The following is an 18,523-nucleotide window of genomic DNA, read 5'->3' as shown; positions in this document are numbered from 1 at the left end:
CAAAAGAAACGAGGAAAATTTATATGAACGAAGAACTAATGCAGAACTAAGGGCAATGTTCAACGAGCCAAACATAGTGGGAATACTTACATGATGTCACAATGTGGAAATCAAATAAGAAAGGGAGGCCAAGACAGCGATGGACAGATCGAGTTAAAGAAGACGTCAAGCTCCTGGGGATTAGAGAGGGAGAACAACTGGTGAAGAACAGAGAATTATAAAATCACCTTTATTTCATTAGATATCGCAATGGGTAAATCCTCAAGCTAAAACCTGAATAATATTATAATAAACCCCATTATATTGAATGGAATATAATGATCACTATTTCATTAAAATAACACTAATTCTCTGAATTTGAATTGTAATTATTTTGTTCATATATAGGATTCTTCATTAATATTAAAATGTGATTTCTGATAATATTTAATAAGAATGAGCAATATACTCACCTGCTTTACGTTCTTCAGCCGTAAGTGCAATTGTATTCCCAATAATATAAAATATAATACATATAGTTAACATTATAATATGTTTAAGCATTCTTGAAATTACGAACAAAAAATTGGAAATAATGACGACGTTGAATGATGTAAAGTTAAAGTAATATTAAACGTAGTTCAACGACGATATTCATCGTATTCTGCAAAAAAGAAACGAAACAGGTGGGTTCAGTGCAACTAAATAAACCTTATGAGATATTGGTAAAGTAGGTAAATAATTTTTTGTTCTTTAAAAATACATTTATTAATATATGTAATATATTATGACTATATGTTATGATACATATATTAATAAATGTACTATATTGCTGTACATTACAATTTACAATACATGCATTACATTAAAATACTATAATAGTTATGATTCTACTATTTTGGTAACCCTTGTCACTGACACCTAAATATACAACAAGATTCAAATCGCTTAGTTATGTCTCTTGGGTGCTGACAATTCAATTTATATCGTAATTTCGTGTACTTACGTCATGTTAGACATAAAACCAAAATCATCAAAAAGATTTTAAATTTATCTATCACCTGTTCAAGTAAAATAGAATTATCATTTTATTATCACGAAATTTGTATTTTTGTATTTATTCTGCTTGGTTATTTTATATTCATGTACCTCTCTCTATCTCTATCTCCCTGTGTCTCTGCCCCACTCATTTGTCATATCCACGAAGAAAAAAGCTATGTTTTTCGAAGTCACCCTTCGGCCACTTATTATTGCATACGCACTGTACCCATATACAACATATAGACTTTTTCTGCATATTATTAGACAATTTTGTGAACCACTAGGCAGACGAATTAATTAATATTGACATTGCAATATACTCGCTTTGAACATATTTTTTACCACACATTTCTTTCTGTCCGACCGCATTTCTCGCGGCTTGTGTTTTCGGCAGTCGTAATAGGACCGCATTGGCTTAGATCACTCCAATCACTTGTAGCTATATAATCATGAAACACGAGTACACACTGTATGCATTATAATATTATAATATGTGAGTGCACTACCGCGGAACAATAATAATTATAAGTTATGTCGAATGGGAATAATGTTAGGAGTGTATATTCTGCAGACGTCCTACGTAGTTTTCTAGACGAATTTTCTGCAAGCATTTAAAGTTCAAATTTAACAAATTATTATCAAACACTTATCAAAAACCCACGGTAAAATTTTTCATTAATCAACCAATTGATTCCACTGTGCAATGAACAATAAGAAATTATAAATTAACTGTTTTATATCATAGAAAGAAGATAGATGGATCAGTTTTAAATGAAAAGCTATGAGCGTGGTGCCTCGAATGAGGAAAAAAGGGATTTATTTATATATGCGTAGATAGATTGTATAATTTTACTTCTCGGAACAATTCATATCTACACGCCGTTCATACACATTGTTCGACGGACAAAAAATTATGGTGGCATGCGCTATGGAAACCTACAGGTCACAGTTCTGTAAAATATGTATTGTATATAGATACACAATTTGTACAAACAATTTTTTTTGACGATTTCAAGCCTTTAAAAATAAAATTTTGAAAAATCCTTTTTTGGTTTAATTAATTACCATTTTGTTGGTCCAGCAATTCCAATTTTGTGTTGTTAGCTAAATTAATATTATCAAATTGTAAATTATGAAACTTAAATGTAGAGCATTATAATAAGTATTGACTCGTTGACTTTTTATTATCTTTTAATTTTTAAGTGAGTTATGAAAACTTTAAACTATAATAATATTACATACTCATTACTCAAGTAAGATGTAAATATCGTAAAAACTCAACGAGTCAAAACGGTAAATGTACATACACTTAAGTTTGATAATAGCGTAGTTCACTTGCACACACGTATATTATCAAATGCTAAATGTTGATATATTAGGCATTTATATGAAATAGAAGACACATACGGGTACGACATCCTCTTATAAGTAGACGGTAATTAATTGACATGCTGCAAAATAGTACAAATTGCAAATGTACAGTAGAAAAGTGATTACATTAAGCGACAATCGAAGTAATTATATGAGCAATGTATTGTGTAGGTCAAAACAGGTGGATACCGTGCAACTGAGTATTCCACACGAGGAAATAGAAGTACGAAAATAATGTTTTTTTTTTCTTTAAAAATACATATATAGTATACTATAATAAATTTGATTCTTGTATATTTGTAATCGTTGTCACTGACACCTAAATACACAAGAACAGTACACTGAGTTAGTCATGACTCTAATAGGTGTGCCCATTTCAATATATAACGTAATTGCATATTATGCTTAAGTCATTGTAAAATTATAACAAAAATCATCAAATCTCAATGATTATTATTCTGTGAATAGATTAATAAGTCTATGGTAATATAGACTTGATTATAAGAAAATATAGGAAAACCTATCAAAAAATAATAAATAGTTCAAAAAAAGCCAAAGGCAATATGTATATTTTAAACTTTTCTTTTTTACAGTGTTTCATACTATTTCCAATACAAACACAATAACTTAAGACANTATACGCTGTGTTGCGATTAATATATTATGTCTGGCGCACGGCGTCTGTTTATTATATCATAATTTGTATTTTGTATTATTGATATTTTCACACCGTGAGGTACAGGGGCGTATTTATGGGGGGGCTGAGGGGGCTTCAGCCCCCCCGAAATCCAGGAATTGTTTATTAAGTCTACTTATTAATTATTATGTCCTATTAGATGTAAAATCGTAAAAGTTCAATATAATTTTATAAAGAATTATTATTAACAACGATGAACGAACAATTTATTCATATAATGTGTCAATGACTATTTTGATCGTAACGATTATACATTTGAGTTCGGTACATAATGCTTAATTTTGACATGCGGTACTGCTGCATTATCGTTATTTCGATTTCTTTTATCTAAAATTGATTTACTGATATACACGCGTTGTCACGTCTTGATCACCGCACAATAATCATACGAGCATTACGAGCCCGTATGAGCTAAAAATATTTCCGAGAAGTTGCGACGACGACGGCCGATAACGCTGTTATATAGTCGCTATTGTAGATAAATATTTTGTTGTCTGATATATACGACGTTTAGGCGTTTAGTATCCGAGTATCGCACGTAGTACGTTTAGTACGTACCTACTAACTATTAATACAGTGGATTGTGACGAGTGTTTTTATTTGTTGGTTAAATAAAATAATAATACACCTAAGCATAATGAAAAGAACTCAAGCTCAACAATCATTATTGCATTTTTATAAAAAATCTAAACAGTCCACCGAATCCGTCGATGATACAGTTCTATCTACATCGAATGTTTTACAAGATGATGACATTATGGCAACACTTGAAACAGAAAAAACAGCTCCAAGTCCACCAGTTATTTCTCCGGTAATTGAATCTAGTTTAAAATGTTTAGATTCTAAGTTTGATATAGGAGGTTATGTTGAATGTAAGAATAATTTAAGTGACGAAGAGAAAGTTTCAATTTTGCAAAACGTATGGACACCCGATTTAAATTTTAATTTCCCATATGATAATAGTGGAAAATATAAACGTAAATTTCAAATTAAATGGCTTTAAACTTTCAAATGGTTAGCATATTCAAAATTAAGAGAGGGATTGTTTTGTAAATTCTGTGTATTGTTCTTAAATTTAAATCAGGCTGGTAAGGGATCTCATGAGAAGTTAGGTAAACTTGTTTTAAAACCCTTGACAAAGCTAAAAGACGCATTGGAAGACTTTAGAAATCACGAAAAAAATGATTACCATAAAAATTCGTTACTTACAGCTGACAACATAAAAGCAATTTTAGAAAAAAAACAAGATAATATATTAGTACAATTAAATAGTAAACGAAAAGATGAAGTTATAAAAAATCGCGCAAAACTTAAACCAATTATTCAAACAATTCGGTTATGTGGTAGACAGCAAATAGCATTACGGGGGCACGAGGATTCTGGTAGAATTTCTTTAGAAGAACCAAAAAATAACGATGGTAATTTCCGTTGTTTGCTTCGATATCGCTCGAAAAATGGTGACAACGTGTTAAAAGAACATTTGGAAACTAGTGGTTGTAAATCTATGTATACAAGTCCACTTATACAAAACGAAATAATACATTTGTTTGGTGATTTAATTCAGTCAAAAATTCTTGAAAGAGTTTCAAAAACTAATTTTTATACAATACTTGCAGACGAAACAACTGATATTTCACAAATTGAACAGTTCTCATTATGTATTCGTTATGTTGACGAGCAGGTTTTTTCAATTCGAGAAGATTTTCTTACATTCGTTCCGGTATATGATATATCTGGTGAAGGTTTGGCTAACACGATTAAAGAAACATTAAAAAAAATTGGTTTTGATTTGAATAAAATGCGAGGTCAGGGTTACGATGGGGCTGCAGCAATGCGTGGTCGTTTTAGAGGTGTTCAAGCAATTATTAAAGATATGTACCCAAAAGCATTATACACACATTGTGTATCACACTCACTAAATCTTTGTTTATCGGATGCTACAAAATCTCAAGATATTCGAAATGCTTTTGGTATAATAAGTGAATGCTGTTCTTTTTTTAACAGTTCGGCAAATCGAACTACCGTCCTCAAAAATAAAATAAAAGAAATTAAACCAAATTCACAATCTACAAAATTGAAATCTTTATGTGAAACTCGCTTGGTGTTACGCCATGAAGCAGTTATGCTTTTTAAAGAATTTGTAGAACCCGTTGTAGCTGCATTAGAAGAAGTGCAAAATTAATGTTCTGGGACCGATTCTTCAAAAAGAGCTAATAGCCTTTTACATTGTATTTGCAACTTTAATTTTTTAATATCTATTTGTGTGTCTAGTAAATTATTAAATTAAATTCTTTATATTCTTTACTAAATAATTAAACTTATAATTTATCGAAATATTTACAAAGTAAAAATATTGATTTATTTAATGCTCTTAATCAAGTTTCCGATGTAATTTCTGTGTTTCAATCCATAAGAGAAAACGTTGATTTAAAATTTAACAATATTTATAAAGAAGCCAAAGATATTGCTGAAAAGTTAAATATTGAACCAAAAATGCCTCGTATTTGTAGCAGTCAAAGAAATAGAAGCAATGTACCATCTAACAACATTGAAGAATATTACAAAAAATCTATTTTTATACCGTACTTGGACGATTTGATGATGGCATTAAATGAACGATTTATACCTCACAATGAAACTATAACTTCATTACAATATGTCTTACCAAGTATTGTAGTTGAAAAACCATTTTCTTATTTAAAAAAAGCTGTTGAATTTTATGAAAATGATTTACCGGGGCTAAATGACGTTATAGAAGCAGAGTACGAAATTTGGCAAGCTAAGTGGAAGAATATTGAAGACAACTTAAGGCCCACAACTGCTATAGAGGCTTTGAGTGTCTGTGATAATTTAATGTATCCAAACATGTATGAATTAATAAAAATACTAGCTATAATACCAGTATCAACCGCTACAGCTGAGCGCAGCTTTTCGACGTTGAGAAGACTCAAAACGTATTTAAGAAATACAACTTCAGAATCCAGACTAGTGGGACTTGCCCTTTTAGCTATTCATAGAGACATTGACATACCAGATGAAATTTTATTAGATAAATTTGCTAACAGTGGCAAAGAAAGAAATTTAAATTTGATTTGATTTGTTATATGAATATCGTATTATTATTATTATTATATATTATTTCATTATTAATTTTTTGAAAACATTAAAAATCATGACAAAAATTAAAATTGTGTACTAATTTTCTAACTCTTATTTTTAATAGGCTGAATTGGGGAATTTCAGTTGCAGAAAATACCACAGCCCCCCCCCCCCCAAAAAAAAATATATCTAAATACGCCCCTGATTTCGGGACACACTGAAACGATGAATCGTATGTTTCAACGTAAAACGGTTTGTCGGGGAAACAGTTTTATCTACTGAAGGAAAATCCGAAAACTCGAAGGATTTTTAGTCGCACGAGCTGCTATAGAATTCAGCATAATTCATAGTACGTAATAAGTACACAATTGGAATATATTCTATTTTTGCAGTTTGTATTTCACTTGCATTTGTTTTCCTTGCTATCGACCCAAAATTATTACAGTTATAGTTATTAATCAGTCAGCCAGAATTTACAATAAGGTTTTTTTACGTATTCCAATCGGTTTGGTTCTTTGAAGCATACATAACACTCGTTTAAAAATGTTTTCATTTTACTGTAAACAAAAATCGATTTCTACAGAATTTATATCTTTATCATTATAAAGTATATGTACCTATCAACTGTAAAAATAAAATAGAATTGTCATGTTTTGAAAACGGTGCAAAAATATTTTATATAAAATATGTGATTCGAGCAAAAGGAACAACACATTTCCTCATGCAAACAAATACTTAAAAAATGCATTTAAGTCGTCGGAAAAATTAGAGGTATGCTCAAAGCCACAAATATGATCATACGTCCATTATCATTTATATACATTATCATATGTTATTATAATTTTATGTATGGCTATTTCACATTTATTTCTCTATCTCTTACTGTGTCTCTACCTTTCTTTTTTTACTATTCACGAACAAAAAAGCTTTGTTTATATATAAATTTGAATCATCTATCCGGACCGGATGTACAAAATAATGTTTGTGTCATATGTTGCGAATAATTGTTCAGTTCCTGTCAGATATATACCATTAATGAAGTGCCCACTCGTCCTAAAATTGCCGGTGGTCTATAAGTCAAAAGTTAGAAGACAAGACGCCTTTTTAAAAATTTTTGTACACATTTTAATACTAAATCCAAAATAAACATAATTAATCAATTCAATTATGTTTACTTTTTATTTATTCTATTGATTATAGTTATCATTTCACAAGTTAAAAAGTAAAGTTACTCTGAACTTTCTAAACTTCTAAGTTAAAGAGTTAAATTGTATGCCCTTTTCAATTATTCAGTACCTTACAAATTAATTTATTTTATTATGACGTTAATTTATTTTTATTGCTAAACTATGGATTAAAAATTAAAATGAAAATAATAATAATCTGAAGTATACAATGTAATAATGAAAAAATAATAACAATTTTTTTTTTTGATAAAGAAAAAAAACACGGATGCGTGATCATAATTAGGTCTTACATAATATGATACTCAAATAGTTTAAATCAAATTGTACATTCAATATCTGTTATGAATAGAAATATATTTTTGATGGATTCTTCTTCAGGGGGGCTCAGTGACTCATGAAGGTGTTCAGGTACATTGTATTATTGCCTTGCCTCTTGTTTGTCTGTACAGGCGGTAATGATGTAATTGTTTAGGTTCGATATCACCATGTAAGACATTTTGTTTTGGATCTTTTTTCATCTGATGGTCACATGTTTATGGTGTATAATCTATTCTGAGGCGATTCAATACGTTTTCGTCTTTTCATTTGGGAAACAACATAATTACTTATAAGAATAGTTATTCATAATTGTATAATTGTAGTGTATTGGAAGCTCAATGATTTTTACGGTTCCGATTCCGGTTCGGTTCCTAGAAAATCTAAAATTTCGGTTCCGGTTCCTTTTCGGTTCCTAGAAAATCTAAAATTTCGGTTTCCGTTCCTTTTCGGTTTTTAAATTTAGATTTCGGTTCTTTTCGGTTCTTATAAAATTAAAATTCGTTTTCAGTTTAGGTTTTATAAAAAAAAATTTGATTCAATTTCGATTCTTTAAAAAATATTAGTATTTTCAAATTTTCAAGTAAATGCTCAACATTGTTGACGAAAGTATACGACCCATTATGATGTGGAATACAAAGTTTAAAATATCGAAGCTAGACCAAACGGCTATAGGCCCTAGAGTACTACTAGTACTAGACAGTAGACACTATAATGAGTATAAAGAACAGTAACAAATCACAATACTAGCAAAGAAAGACAGAAAGAAAAGCATTTAGGCATGCTGTAGGTAAGCGTTAGGATAACTATACTATAATAATACAATATAAGCGTTATAGACATCATAACATTCGTTGTTATTTATTAACATATTTTATGAATTTCTTATTATTTTGGTAACAGGGAGACCAATAAGTGTATATTGTGCAGTAAATAACGAATTTTATTTTTGCTGGAGATTCCTATTAATACATTATCAGTTATTACGTAGAATAATAATACTTTAGTCTTAGTGACACGTCTCAGACGATCGAACTCTGTACTCTGTAGGTAATTGAATGATTATTCTTGAATATTATAAATCCTCATAATAATGACTATAATGATGACAAATAAAAATAAATATAATATAATTATTACAAAACCCAAATTAATCGTAAGAAACCTTTACAAAAGAATATTTATTTCGGCAAAGTTACGGTTTTTAAATTAATTTAAATAAGGGTTCCGGTGGGGTTCCTGTTTTCATATTAATTTAAATTAGGGTTTCAGTGAGGTTCCGGTTCCCAAAATTCAAAGAGTTCCGGTTCCAAAACCGGTTCTTTTCGGTACGGTTCCAGTCCCTGAATTGTACATTCACAAAATATAGTATATAACTGTATTACATACAGAAATGTTATAGAGGCATCCTCTTAATTAATGAAAGAAAAATGTAACATTCACCTTTATTCTTTGATACACTTTTGTACACCATTAGCCGTTACTTGATCATTTTAATTATTATTTTTATTAGTTATTACTTACATAATTATTATATTTCTATTCCTTCATGGAATTACATTGATAACCTTTCCCATCGGTGCAAATAATGCAAACCAGTAGGAATATAGGCCTTCGATTTTACTATTTACGTAGGTAATTAAATAAATGAACAAATTATTCAACAAAACTGAGGGAAACGAGTTAATTTTTATGTTTATATATGAAAACCGATATGTTCCGTTATGTCTCTATTGAAGACGTAAATCGGAAAGATTGCAGTGGTTTTAATCACACGAGCGGTAATAGAATTGTTTATAATGCATAATGCATCCCTAGTATACAATGGAAATTAAGTCTTGCATAATGGTAACTTTTATCTCTATCATTGACATACAAGAGGATGTTGCAATAGCTTAGTTATGTATCTGAGGAGCTCTCATTCAATATATAAAATAATTGCATTTGCTTATGTCATGAAAAATTTATACCAACAATTATGAAACCCCAATGTCTGTTGGGCGTTGTTGCAAGACCAATAATATCTAATTTGAGCTACTTCTTAAATTTATGAGCTTTTTAAAAAAAACTACAATGAATATTGTATCTGATAATATGCAGACTATGACCATATACCTTTTTAAATGTAAATGATAATTCTCGTTTTAATTAATTTGTATGCTGGCCTACTCAATTACCCTTTGAGCTTATTTATTCAACATTATGATCAATACTGCTGTCTTGTAGAGTACGTGAGCTTCATTTATACAATAATGCATAATAATATGTATTTTTCAGGGCTATTAAGTCTATACCTCGAGACATAATACAACATCGTCTAAAATATTTACTTAAAAGGATTCTCATTCAAACAAAAAAAAAAAAATTTTAAAATACACAATAATATTACATTAATCATTAATATAATTTCATTTAGATATGTAATTCTTGTACAATAATGTTATATAATAGTATTATTTTTTATTTATGTATCCCGACAATTTAATCGAATTAGTATTGAGATGGAGTTTTAAATACAAACAAAATGAATATTGATTTAATACAATTTTTTATTAATTAATTAGATATATGATATTATGGCAAAAATTAATAGTTTAATCATAAGTATCTACTTACCACTTAATATTAGATGATTGCGTAATTGGTATAGTATTTAATAATTAAAACTGCGAGCCCAATCTTGTGCAAAGAAAAACAATTAATTATTGTGATCTGTGAATTTATGAGAGCAATAAAAATAATTCTTACTTGTTTCCAATTTTATACCTTTGCTATAATGATCACAGAATTTTGAGGCCGTTTCATAATAATCTATATAAAAGTACATCAATAACAATAATTTAATTAGAAAAATGTGTTTTAATCGAATACCTACAATAACTTATAACACTGATTCGTCGACTATTCTTTTACAGGATATTGGGTATAATATTATTATAATCTATTCTACAAACTGAATTAAATTTTGTTTTGTAATAACTTTAATAATCACTTACCTAATCTACCAGGGACCAAAATATGATTGTTCACGAACTTATCAAATGGACCTAGAATTATATTTTGAATTAATAGTTCAAATATGTGTTTAACATTGGTACATTACATTACAATTGATATATTTTATATTTTCTTCATGCATTATACAAAAATAAACATGAACTATTAAGGCTTTACGATTTTGTATATGTAATTGACCACACAAATAAATAATTATATTATGAATAATTAAAAATTATAATTATAGATCACTGACAATAACTTACTTGGAAATTGTCTATTCCTAGCTCCAATATCAAACTCTAATATAAAAATATATAATATACCCTATTAAATACTGTAGCATAGACTTATAGAAGCACATATTATAAAATAGCAGATAGGGAAATAATAAAATTACAGAAAGGAGTGTGAAAGTACTGTGGTGGTTGTAATATTATTATAACGGTGTATCTATATTAATGAATTATATCATCTAGATTCTAGAAGCACAGTTTATTCTTATAGATATACATTATGAAATATGACGTAAAAATAAAACTACAGGTAACTCTAAATGTATACTTACTATATTGAACCACTTTATCGTGAAAGTTATACACGTGAATTATATCATTAACTGCAACATATACAATATTATCACTATTTTTCATAAATCTCAGTTTGTTACTGTTTTTATATTTCAATGTAATCACTTGTGTTGGAACGCAATACCGACTTACAAATACAGTAGATGCCGCTTATTAGAAACACGGATAATTGATACAATAGCGTTATTTAAAGAAAATGTACAGGGACGGACCGGATGTATACATAATATTACAACATTGAAAATAAAGCAGATTATTGAAACATCATATCGGTTATTTGAAGCAATTTGGAGGGCTGTTAACATATTCACCATTTATCCGTGCGATAACCAATGTAATTTAATCTTAACTTTGCCGTCGTTAAGTTCATATTTGGACTATACTAACTTAAGTGCAGTACGTTCTATACAATGTTTAAGAATGATCTTTCCTTTACGTATCATTAGCTCAATTCGGCGTGCGTACGTAAAAGTAATTTAAAAGTATTTTGTTATTCTAAAAATCTAAATCTAAAAATGTCTAAATTCCAAGGATTAAGTTCTAAACAGAAATAAGAGTTATTAAAATCATACGACGAGCTTAAAAAATATATACATTTGTACATCCGTACTTTTTTAAAATTATTGATACATTTTTGGCATATTTTTCGTTTTTTTTTTTTCATAGTACAAATCAAACCAATCGCTTATTAGAAACAACTGATTTGGACACAAATTTACTTTGGTCCCAAAGGTTTTCTCATAAGCGACTACTGCTATGTATAATAATATTTAGTGTGTTAATTTGGTTTGATGCAATGAAGTATGAATCTCAATTTTGAATAAGGGTTTGATATTCTAACCAAACTCAATGTATATGTGTCAAAATAACAATAGCCACCAAATGTCTCAAAAATCTGTTGATATTATTCAGGCCTGATGTAAACATGTGAACAAGATTTTAAAAAGTTGATGCAAGCCACCAATGTAACTTGTTCACAACTACACAAAATTTCGGTAAACAATTATTTCTATAAAGATCTAATGGCTCTTACCTCCATTATTTTTCCTTCTGTTACTATTAGTACTTATGATTGTTATTTTACTAAGAAATACATTAACAATACAATTTATGTTAAATTATGCCATGGTGAATTAGCTCTTCAACCAGACGCTGAGTTATAATTATATACATTGTATAAAGTTATCTTCGAAGTATTGAATAAAATAATATAATATTTATATTATACCTTTACTCGGTGATGGCCGATTATCATCGATACTTAACGTAAAATTAAAATAAAAACCTATGAATCATTTGAAGTATATACTTACAGAATTTCTTTTTTATCATTCGGTAATCATTATCAGATGCATAAGAATCTTCTACAAAAAAAAAAAATTCAATTATAAGTTAATCTCAGTTTGTTACTGTTTTTATATATTAATATCAACAACCAACTATACATACTTTGGTCGATAATAACATTATACAAATATATAATAATAAATTCTACCTATTTTATGTCGTTCAAATTACATTTCAGAATATAAACTGAAGCCCGATCGAATAATTGTAAGTATTATAAAAATATAGATATATAGCAGAACAACAGGACGGAATATGAAAAGCTTGTGGAGAATAGAATATTGTTATGATTGTGTATAATATTTTATTAATAATAATAATAATAATTGGGTTTGATGCACTGAATATCTGTATTGTATAAATCTTAGTACGTGGGAATGACGCGGCACTACGACATTATAAAATCTTTTGTTTTGGTCAAATAGCGTTAAAGCCGAAAAAAGAAGGACACGATTCATATCAAAAAGTGAATCGGCTGCATGGGGCAGAGGACGTAAAGGTTCGAATACCATCACGTCCCTTTGGTACTGTCACAAAAAGTTTGTTTCATTCAGAGATGAGTCATGGATGGGCTGAGTTAAATTGGCGAAATATTTAAAGGGCTGGGGCACGAGCCCCAAAGAGATTCATTAGTCAAGCTAAGTCGATCAAGTTGGCACTTACGTAAGTGCCAACTTTACAGAACTTCCATACTATACTTCTATATTCTATTATTTTATTGAGACTACCGAACTCTTTTGAACTTCATGCACTTCTAATTCATAAGTGTTTATGATTATGATTCTATTAAAAAATACTCATTAATACGATTATTAAAAATTGTGTTAATTTATTTCACGTATCATACCCTTTGTTATTTTAAATAACACGCACCAAAATTAATCAAATGTTAATGTGTCATAATAATTAATACCTTGGATAGTCGATATTTATGAACATACAGTAGTACATTAATATCATTAGTATATATTTTATTATATGACTAGAGCGTATTTGAGTAACTGATTATAATATATTATCTATATATATATAAGAATAGATTACATCATAAAATCTTTAAATATTACACTTTAAGTGATTTGTAATGTTTGCTAATTCTTACCGATATCGTTGCTTATAGTATCAAAATTTTCCTCATCGTTCATTTCAAAAAGTACTCTATCTATAAAAATTTAAATTTTACTACACATAAATCTCAGATTATTATTGTTTTTATATTGCAATCCAAGCAATTACACAAACTTGTGTAACGGATATACAACATACAAATAAATACTTAAGTATACATTCTAAGAGTTTCCTAGATGTTCTTTATTTAGAATAATATTAAATAGTTTTCCTCTAAAAGAAAAAAAATGTTCACTTGAAATATTAACTAAAAATATTATCATACTCATCAGGAAACGGAGACTCAAACATACCCGAGTACTGAAGATTCAAAAATCAATTACAAAATCGAGATAATACTATGAATCAATTCAGTACAAGTCAGTTTCGTTTTCTAAACTAAAACTAATAAATAGTATTAGTAACGGTGACTTAATATCAGCTATGTGGCAATAAATAAAGAAATTCATGGTAAACTAAAAGTATAATATTATACCTTTCCATATTATTCTCATAATAGCACATGAACATTTCAAAAGAGTAGATATTTAACTTAACTACTAGCAGTAATATAAAATGCTCGTAATGCTCGTAGTATTATTACAATTGTGTAGGTTATCGGTCAAGAGTTACCGTCAATTTGGCGATATTGAACTTAAAGTTAGGTTAAAGTGTCGTGAAATATAAAGATAAAAATAACTTAAATCAATGTTAATTTATTGTGAATTAGTTGAATCTCTTCTAATCATTATTACATATAAATAACACTATATTATTAATTAACTATAAATAATAAGTAGGTAATGTATATTTACAGAATCTCTCCAATAAAGCATCAAAGGTTTCTTCTGTACCATATGGTAAAGGTCCTAACACTATGAAAGATAAAAAAAATCATGGATAAATAAATTTCAGTTTGTTACTGTCTTTTTTTTATTTCAATCAAATCAAATAGACATACAATATGTGTACTTAATAACAACATACAATTTGTATAATACAAGTTCATTATAAGATTATTCATTTAGTCGAATGCAATAAAACATATCACTACATTTTCTAAAATGATTTCATTATCCAACCAAAATATTTAACTCGAATAATGTAGTGTAAAAGCACAATGGCTGCCAGATATATCAATAAGTTAAAGAAATTCAATTAGAATTCCAAATTAATTAATATTCAATATAAAAAAAAAAATGAATGTAGTTATGGATCATAAATCAATAGCCCCTATGAGTGATATAAACATAAGCCAGTGTCAACAACAAATTGATAAAAATTATTTTATTTTGGTCCTTTCTTTGTCTGGCTTTCAATCAAGTCAGCTATTTGTCTGAGTGATGGCTAAACTATTTCGTCACTGTGGACAGTCGCATGACACATCCAACAGTGAGACACTGTTATTAATTTTTTTTCTGTGATACGCGATAAACAAAGATTAGCAGCTGTTTACCATACGTAGATACAAGCTGCTTATAATGGGTTAAATATTTAGTTATGTAACAAAGTTAGTCATAAACAATATTGGTTTTTTATAAGCTAATAAAATGAATATACCTCCAGTATTTCTTCCCAGAAGTCCATGGTCATAAAATTGCCCTATAAAAGTTTAGTTCATAAGCTACAGAGCATATTAATTTATGTAAATATAATTTTTTTTGTACGTCTTATTAGTGTGTTTTGTAGATACCTTTATAGTTTAGATTTACAATTATTGGAGGCGGTTTTTGCAAACAGTTATTTGAGTATTTACAGTAGATATTTGTAATTTAAATAGTTTCTAATTTTTCCAGCTTCTCGATTATAACAGTCGTAGGATACATAATTAGTAGACGTTATGTTAGTGTCATAATAAACATTAATTTGGTGTATAATTGGATGCCATAAGTCGACATACAATGAGGTACAAGCAGTTATCAAATCTTCAAGTTTGTGGTTTGAAATGAAGAAATTATTTCTTAAAACAAATAATATATAATATAAGAGTGGAATATGTTCGTAATGCATATAAATTATGGAGAAATATGAATATTACATAAAAAATATGAAATATATGAATATATATATTTTTTACCAACATTTTTACTAAAAATTCAAATCTTTGACTCGGACAGCGTCATTCGGTACAGATAGTCTTCCATATGTACAAATGTAGTATAGAATACTGTGTTAACAGGGAGTGATGTAATGGTATTTCAAGTTCGAATAACGATTTCCAAAGATACACGTAATATTTTTTGTTACGTCTTTACTACCTCTGGATAAGCCTGTATCAATAACTTGGTAATTCAAAATAAACAGTTATGGTCGTTCCCTTGGATGTAGATTTTACAAACATCATAAAGAACAGCACACACAAGAATAAATTAATATTTTTTTTTTTTTATCAGAATTGCACTGCACGCTGACTCAAGTCATTTGTGTTCTTATCAACACTATGTTGGTTTTAAATTCTGAGTGGATTTTACAATGATTTGTGTTTTTTAAATTTAATTTGTATTTTTGTGCCAGTCTTGACCATTTGGAGCATCAAAAGTTCTTTGATTTTCTACAGGATCAAATTTTCTGATGAAAACGTGAATTTAGCTGGCGCATTCTTATGTTCAACACCTAAAATTCTTAATAGTTTTTAAAAGCAGAGAGAACAACAAACAAAAATTAGGTAAACGTTTCAATATCCTGTATACTTATATCGATGATTATTGGTTTTTTATAAACTTTTTCGATAAACAATTTTTCAGTATTTGAAAACATTTGTAATTGTAATATAAGGAACCTAGCAAGTTGTGAATTTAAAAAAAAAAACGAGAATAAATATACAATAATTTTTTATGAACTTTTCAATTTAGAAATTAATTTAAGAGAAATGAGTAAAAGCCACTAAAATGATTAAAATATTTTGAGTTGCAAATTTATAAAGTATAATAAAAGGTTAATTCACTATTAAATTTAAGTTTAAAACACAAATTCGGTATATCTAGAGGTAAATGTTAATTGTATGTGTTGTGCGATAAACACATGGGCCAATTTGACATACTAAACAAGTACTTGAGTATTATGTAATGATTTTTTTTTATATGACTCTGAAATCAAATTCACTGAATTTATTAAAACTCACAATCATACGGTAGAAAAGTGATGACATAGAGTGAAACTCGATGTATTTATATGAACAACCCGTTGCGATAGAAGAAGAAAAATGGTATTACTTACTATAGCAATTAAGCACCTTTTCAAATTCTGAAAAAATTATTTTATTGTATAAGAATGTTAGGAATAGACAGAAAAAAGAACCATAATATTAGTTAGACATATCAGTGGCGTCGCCAGAATTTTTTACACGGCGGTGGTTTAGTTTTTGATTGAATACCATAGACCATCAAAATAATTTTTAAATTTATTTAACATTTCAGGGAGTGGCTGCATTTAACCATTGAGATATTTTATGAAATAATGGATACATCATAATTCTGGCATTTTTATTGATCCAACGATTTTTAGTAATTTTTTTTCTAGTTATGAGAAAAACTCTGAATTATTTGGGGTGACCGTTTTACCATAGTCTCAACTTTGATTATGGTCATAGTCCATAACACGGTCTTAGAATATATCTAAAGAGTGGATCTTAATATTTTAAAGTTTTTATATCATCTCGTATTGTTTTCTGAAAAGATATGATGAACTTATTGATCTTATCAATCAAACAATTATTGACTATTAACAAGTACCTATTCTATTAATAATTGATGAAAAATTAAATTTCTTACACCTTGTCAAATAATTTGCAGAATTTTTCAAAATTAGACAAATTATTAAAAATCAATAGATTAATGAAATTACAATGTTGAAACGTTAACACGTCACTTAGAGAAATTAACTCTACAAAATTATTACCTTAATTTTTTTTAATTAATTCAAAAAAATATTTTTTAACTTTTTTTACTAAAACATTAATTATGTGTAGTGCTTGTTCGTGTGTGTCTTAATAAAAACCTAGAATTAAAATATCTCCATTATTTCAGGAGATATCGCAATATGTAAATCCACAACTGACGAACTGTGTAATGGGCAACATTATATTGAATTTTATTTTAATGATTATTATTTCATTAAACTAACACTAATTCCATGAATTTGAATTTTAGTTATTTGGTTCATAAATAGGTTTCTCCACTAAAATTAAAAAGTGATTCCTGATAATATTTAATAAAAAAAAGCAATATACTCACGTGCTTTACGTTCCGCTGGTGTGAGTGCCATTGCATTTCCAATAATATAAAACATTATAAATAAAGCTAACATATTAATATGTTTTACCATCGTTGACATTACGAAACAAATAATTTGAAACAATGACGACGTTGAATGAGATAAAGTTAAAGTAATATTAAAAAAGTAGTTGAACGACGATTGTCAGAGTTCTTCTTTTATATCCAAAAGCAACAGGTGGTTACAGTGCAACTGAGTAAACCATATTGGGAAATAGAAGCAGGTAAATATATATTTGTTTTCCTTAATAATACATATAGTACTATAATAAATATGATTTTTAAATATTTGCAACGCTTGTCACTGACACATAAATACACAAGATGAGTACACTGAGTAAGTAAAGTTTCTCAGGTGCCTGAATTTCAATGGAGTCAAAAGTAGTTCAAAAAAAGTCCAAAAAAAATATATATTTTTTAAACTTTTTTTACTGATTTTAATACTATATAATACGAACACAATAACAGAAGACAACACAATATATATAATTGATGTAATTGTTTATAATTATTATAGAAATA

At 28.3% G+C, this 18,523-nt stretch overlaps 3 protein-coding genes across 6 annotated transcripts; 2 read left to right on the top strand and 1 right to left on the bottom strand.

The window, feature by feature from the left end:
- The first annotated feature begins 3,725 nt into the window (after positions 1-3,725).
- On the top strand, positions 3,726-5,270 carry LOC111029517 (52 kDa repressor of the inhibitor of the protein kinase-like). The gene is made up of 2 exons (XM_022308531.1): positions 3,726-4,007; positions 4,173-5,270. Exons 1-2 carry the CDS (start codon positions 3,726-3,728, stop codon positions 5,268-5,270), a joined length of 1,380 nt encoding a protein of 459 aa, XP_022164223.1.
- Positions 5,271-5,462: 192 nt separating this feature from the next.
- LOC111029502 (52 kDa repressor of the inhibitor of the protein kinase-like) lies at positions 5,463-6,184 on the top strand. The gene has a single exon (XM_022308517.1). It carries the CDS (start codon positions 5,582-5,584, stop codon positions 6,182-6,184), a length of 603 nt encoding a protein of 200 aa, XP_022164209.1. The 5' UTR covers positions 5,463-5,581.
- Positions 6,185-10,072: 3,888 nt separating this feature from the next.
- LOC111029518 lies at positions 10,073-18,186 on the bottom strand. 4 transcript variants are annotated; one of them, XM_022308532.1, is made up of 11 exons: positions 17,963-18,186; positions 16,947-16,973; positions 15,291-15,332; positions 14,546-14,605; positions 13,726-13,785; positions 12,590-12,640; positions 11,255-11,305; positions 10,953-10,988; positions 10,686-10,736; positions 10,438-10,500; positions 10,073-10,368 (listed from the first exon to the last, which is right to left on the bottom strand). In XM_022308532.1, exons 1-11 carry the CDS (start codon positions 18,060-18,062, stop codon positions 10,343-10,345), a joined length of 567 nt encoding a protein of 188 aa, XP_022164224.1. In that variant the 5' UTR covers positions 18,063-18,186; the 3' UTR covers positions 10,073-10,342. The 4 variants fall into 4 exon arrangements, with proteins under 4 accessions (XP_022164224.1, XP_022164225.1, XP_022164228.1 ...); XM_022308533.1 differs by lacking the exon at positions 16,947-16,973; XM_022308534.1 differs by lacking the exon at positions 10,953-10,988 and having other exon boundaries at positions 10,221-10,368.
- Positions 18,187-18,523: the final 337 nt, after the last annotated feature.

This window comes from Myzus persicae, unplaced genomic scaffold (genome assembly GCF_001856785.1).
Source record: "Myzus persicae strain clone G006 unplaced genomic scaffold, MPER_G0061.0, whole genome shotgun sequence".
In the NCBI taxonomy this organism is placed as follows: Eukaryota; Metazoa; Arthropoda; class Insecta; order Hemiptera; family Aphididae; genus Myzus; species Myzus persicae.
Note: the sequence above shows the minus strand (reverse complement) of the source record. Positions and strands in the feature narration are given on the sequence as shown.

Bases quoted from the DNA above. Each gene is read 5' to 3' on its own strand.
- LOC111029518 (XM_022308532.1), bottom strand. From the start codon at position 18,062: ATGTCAACGATGGTAAAACATATTAATATGTTAGCTTTATTTATAATG. The intron at 10,737-10,952 runs GTAAGTTATTGT...ATATAATTCTAG, and splicing joins TAGGAATAGACAATTTCCAA to GTCCATTTGATAAGTTCGTG. The intron at 10,369-10,437 runs GTAAGAATTATT...TCTTTGCACAAG, and splicing joins AGGTATAAAATTGGAAACAA to ATTGGGCTCGCAGTTTTAAT.
- LOC111029517 (XM_022308531.1), top strand. From the start codon at position 3,726: ATGAAAAGAACTCAAGCTCAACAATCATTATTGCATTTTTATAAAAAA. The intron at 4,008-4,172 runs GTATGGACACCC...AATTTAAATCAG, and splicing joins AAGTTTCAATTTTGCAAAAC to GCTGGTAAGGGATCTCATGA.
- LOC111029502 (XM_022308517.1), top strand. From the start codon at position 5,582: ATGCCTCGTATTTGTAGCAGTCAAAGAAATAGAAGCAATGTACCATCT.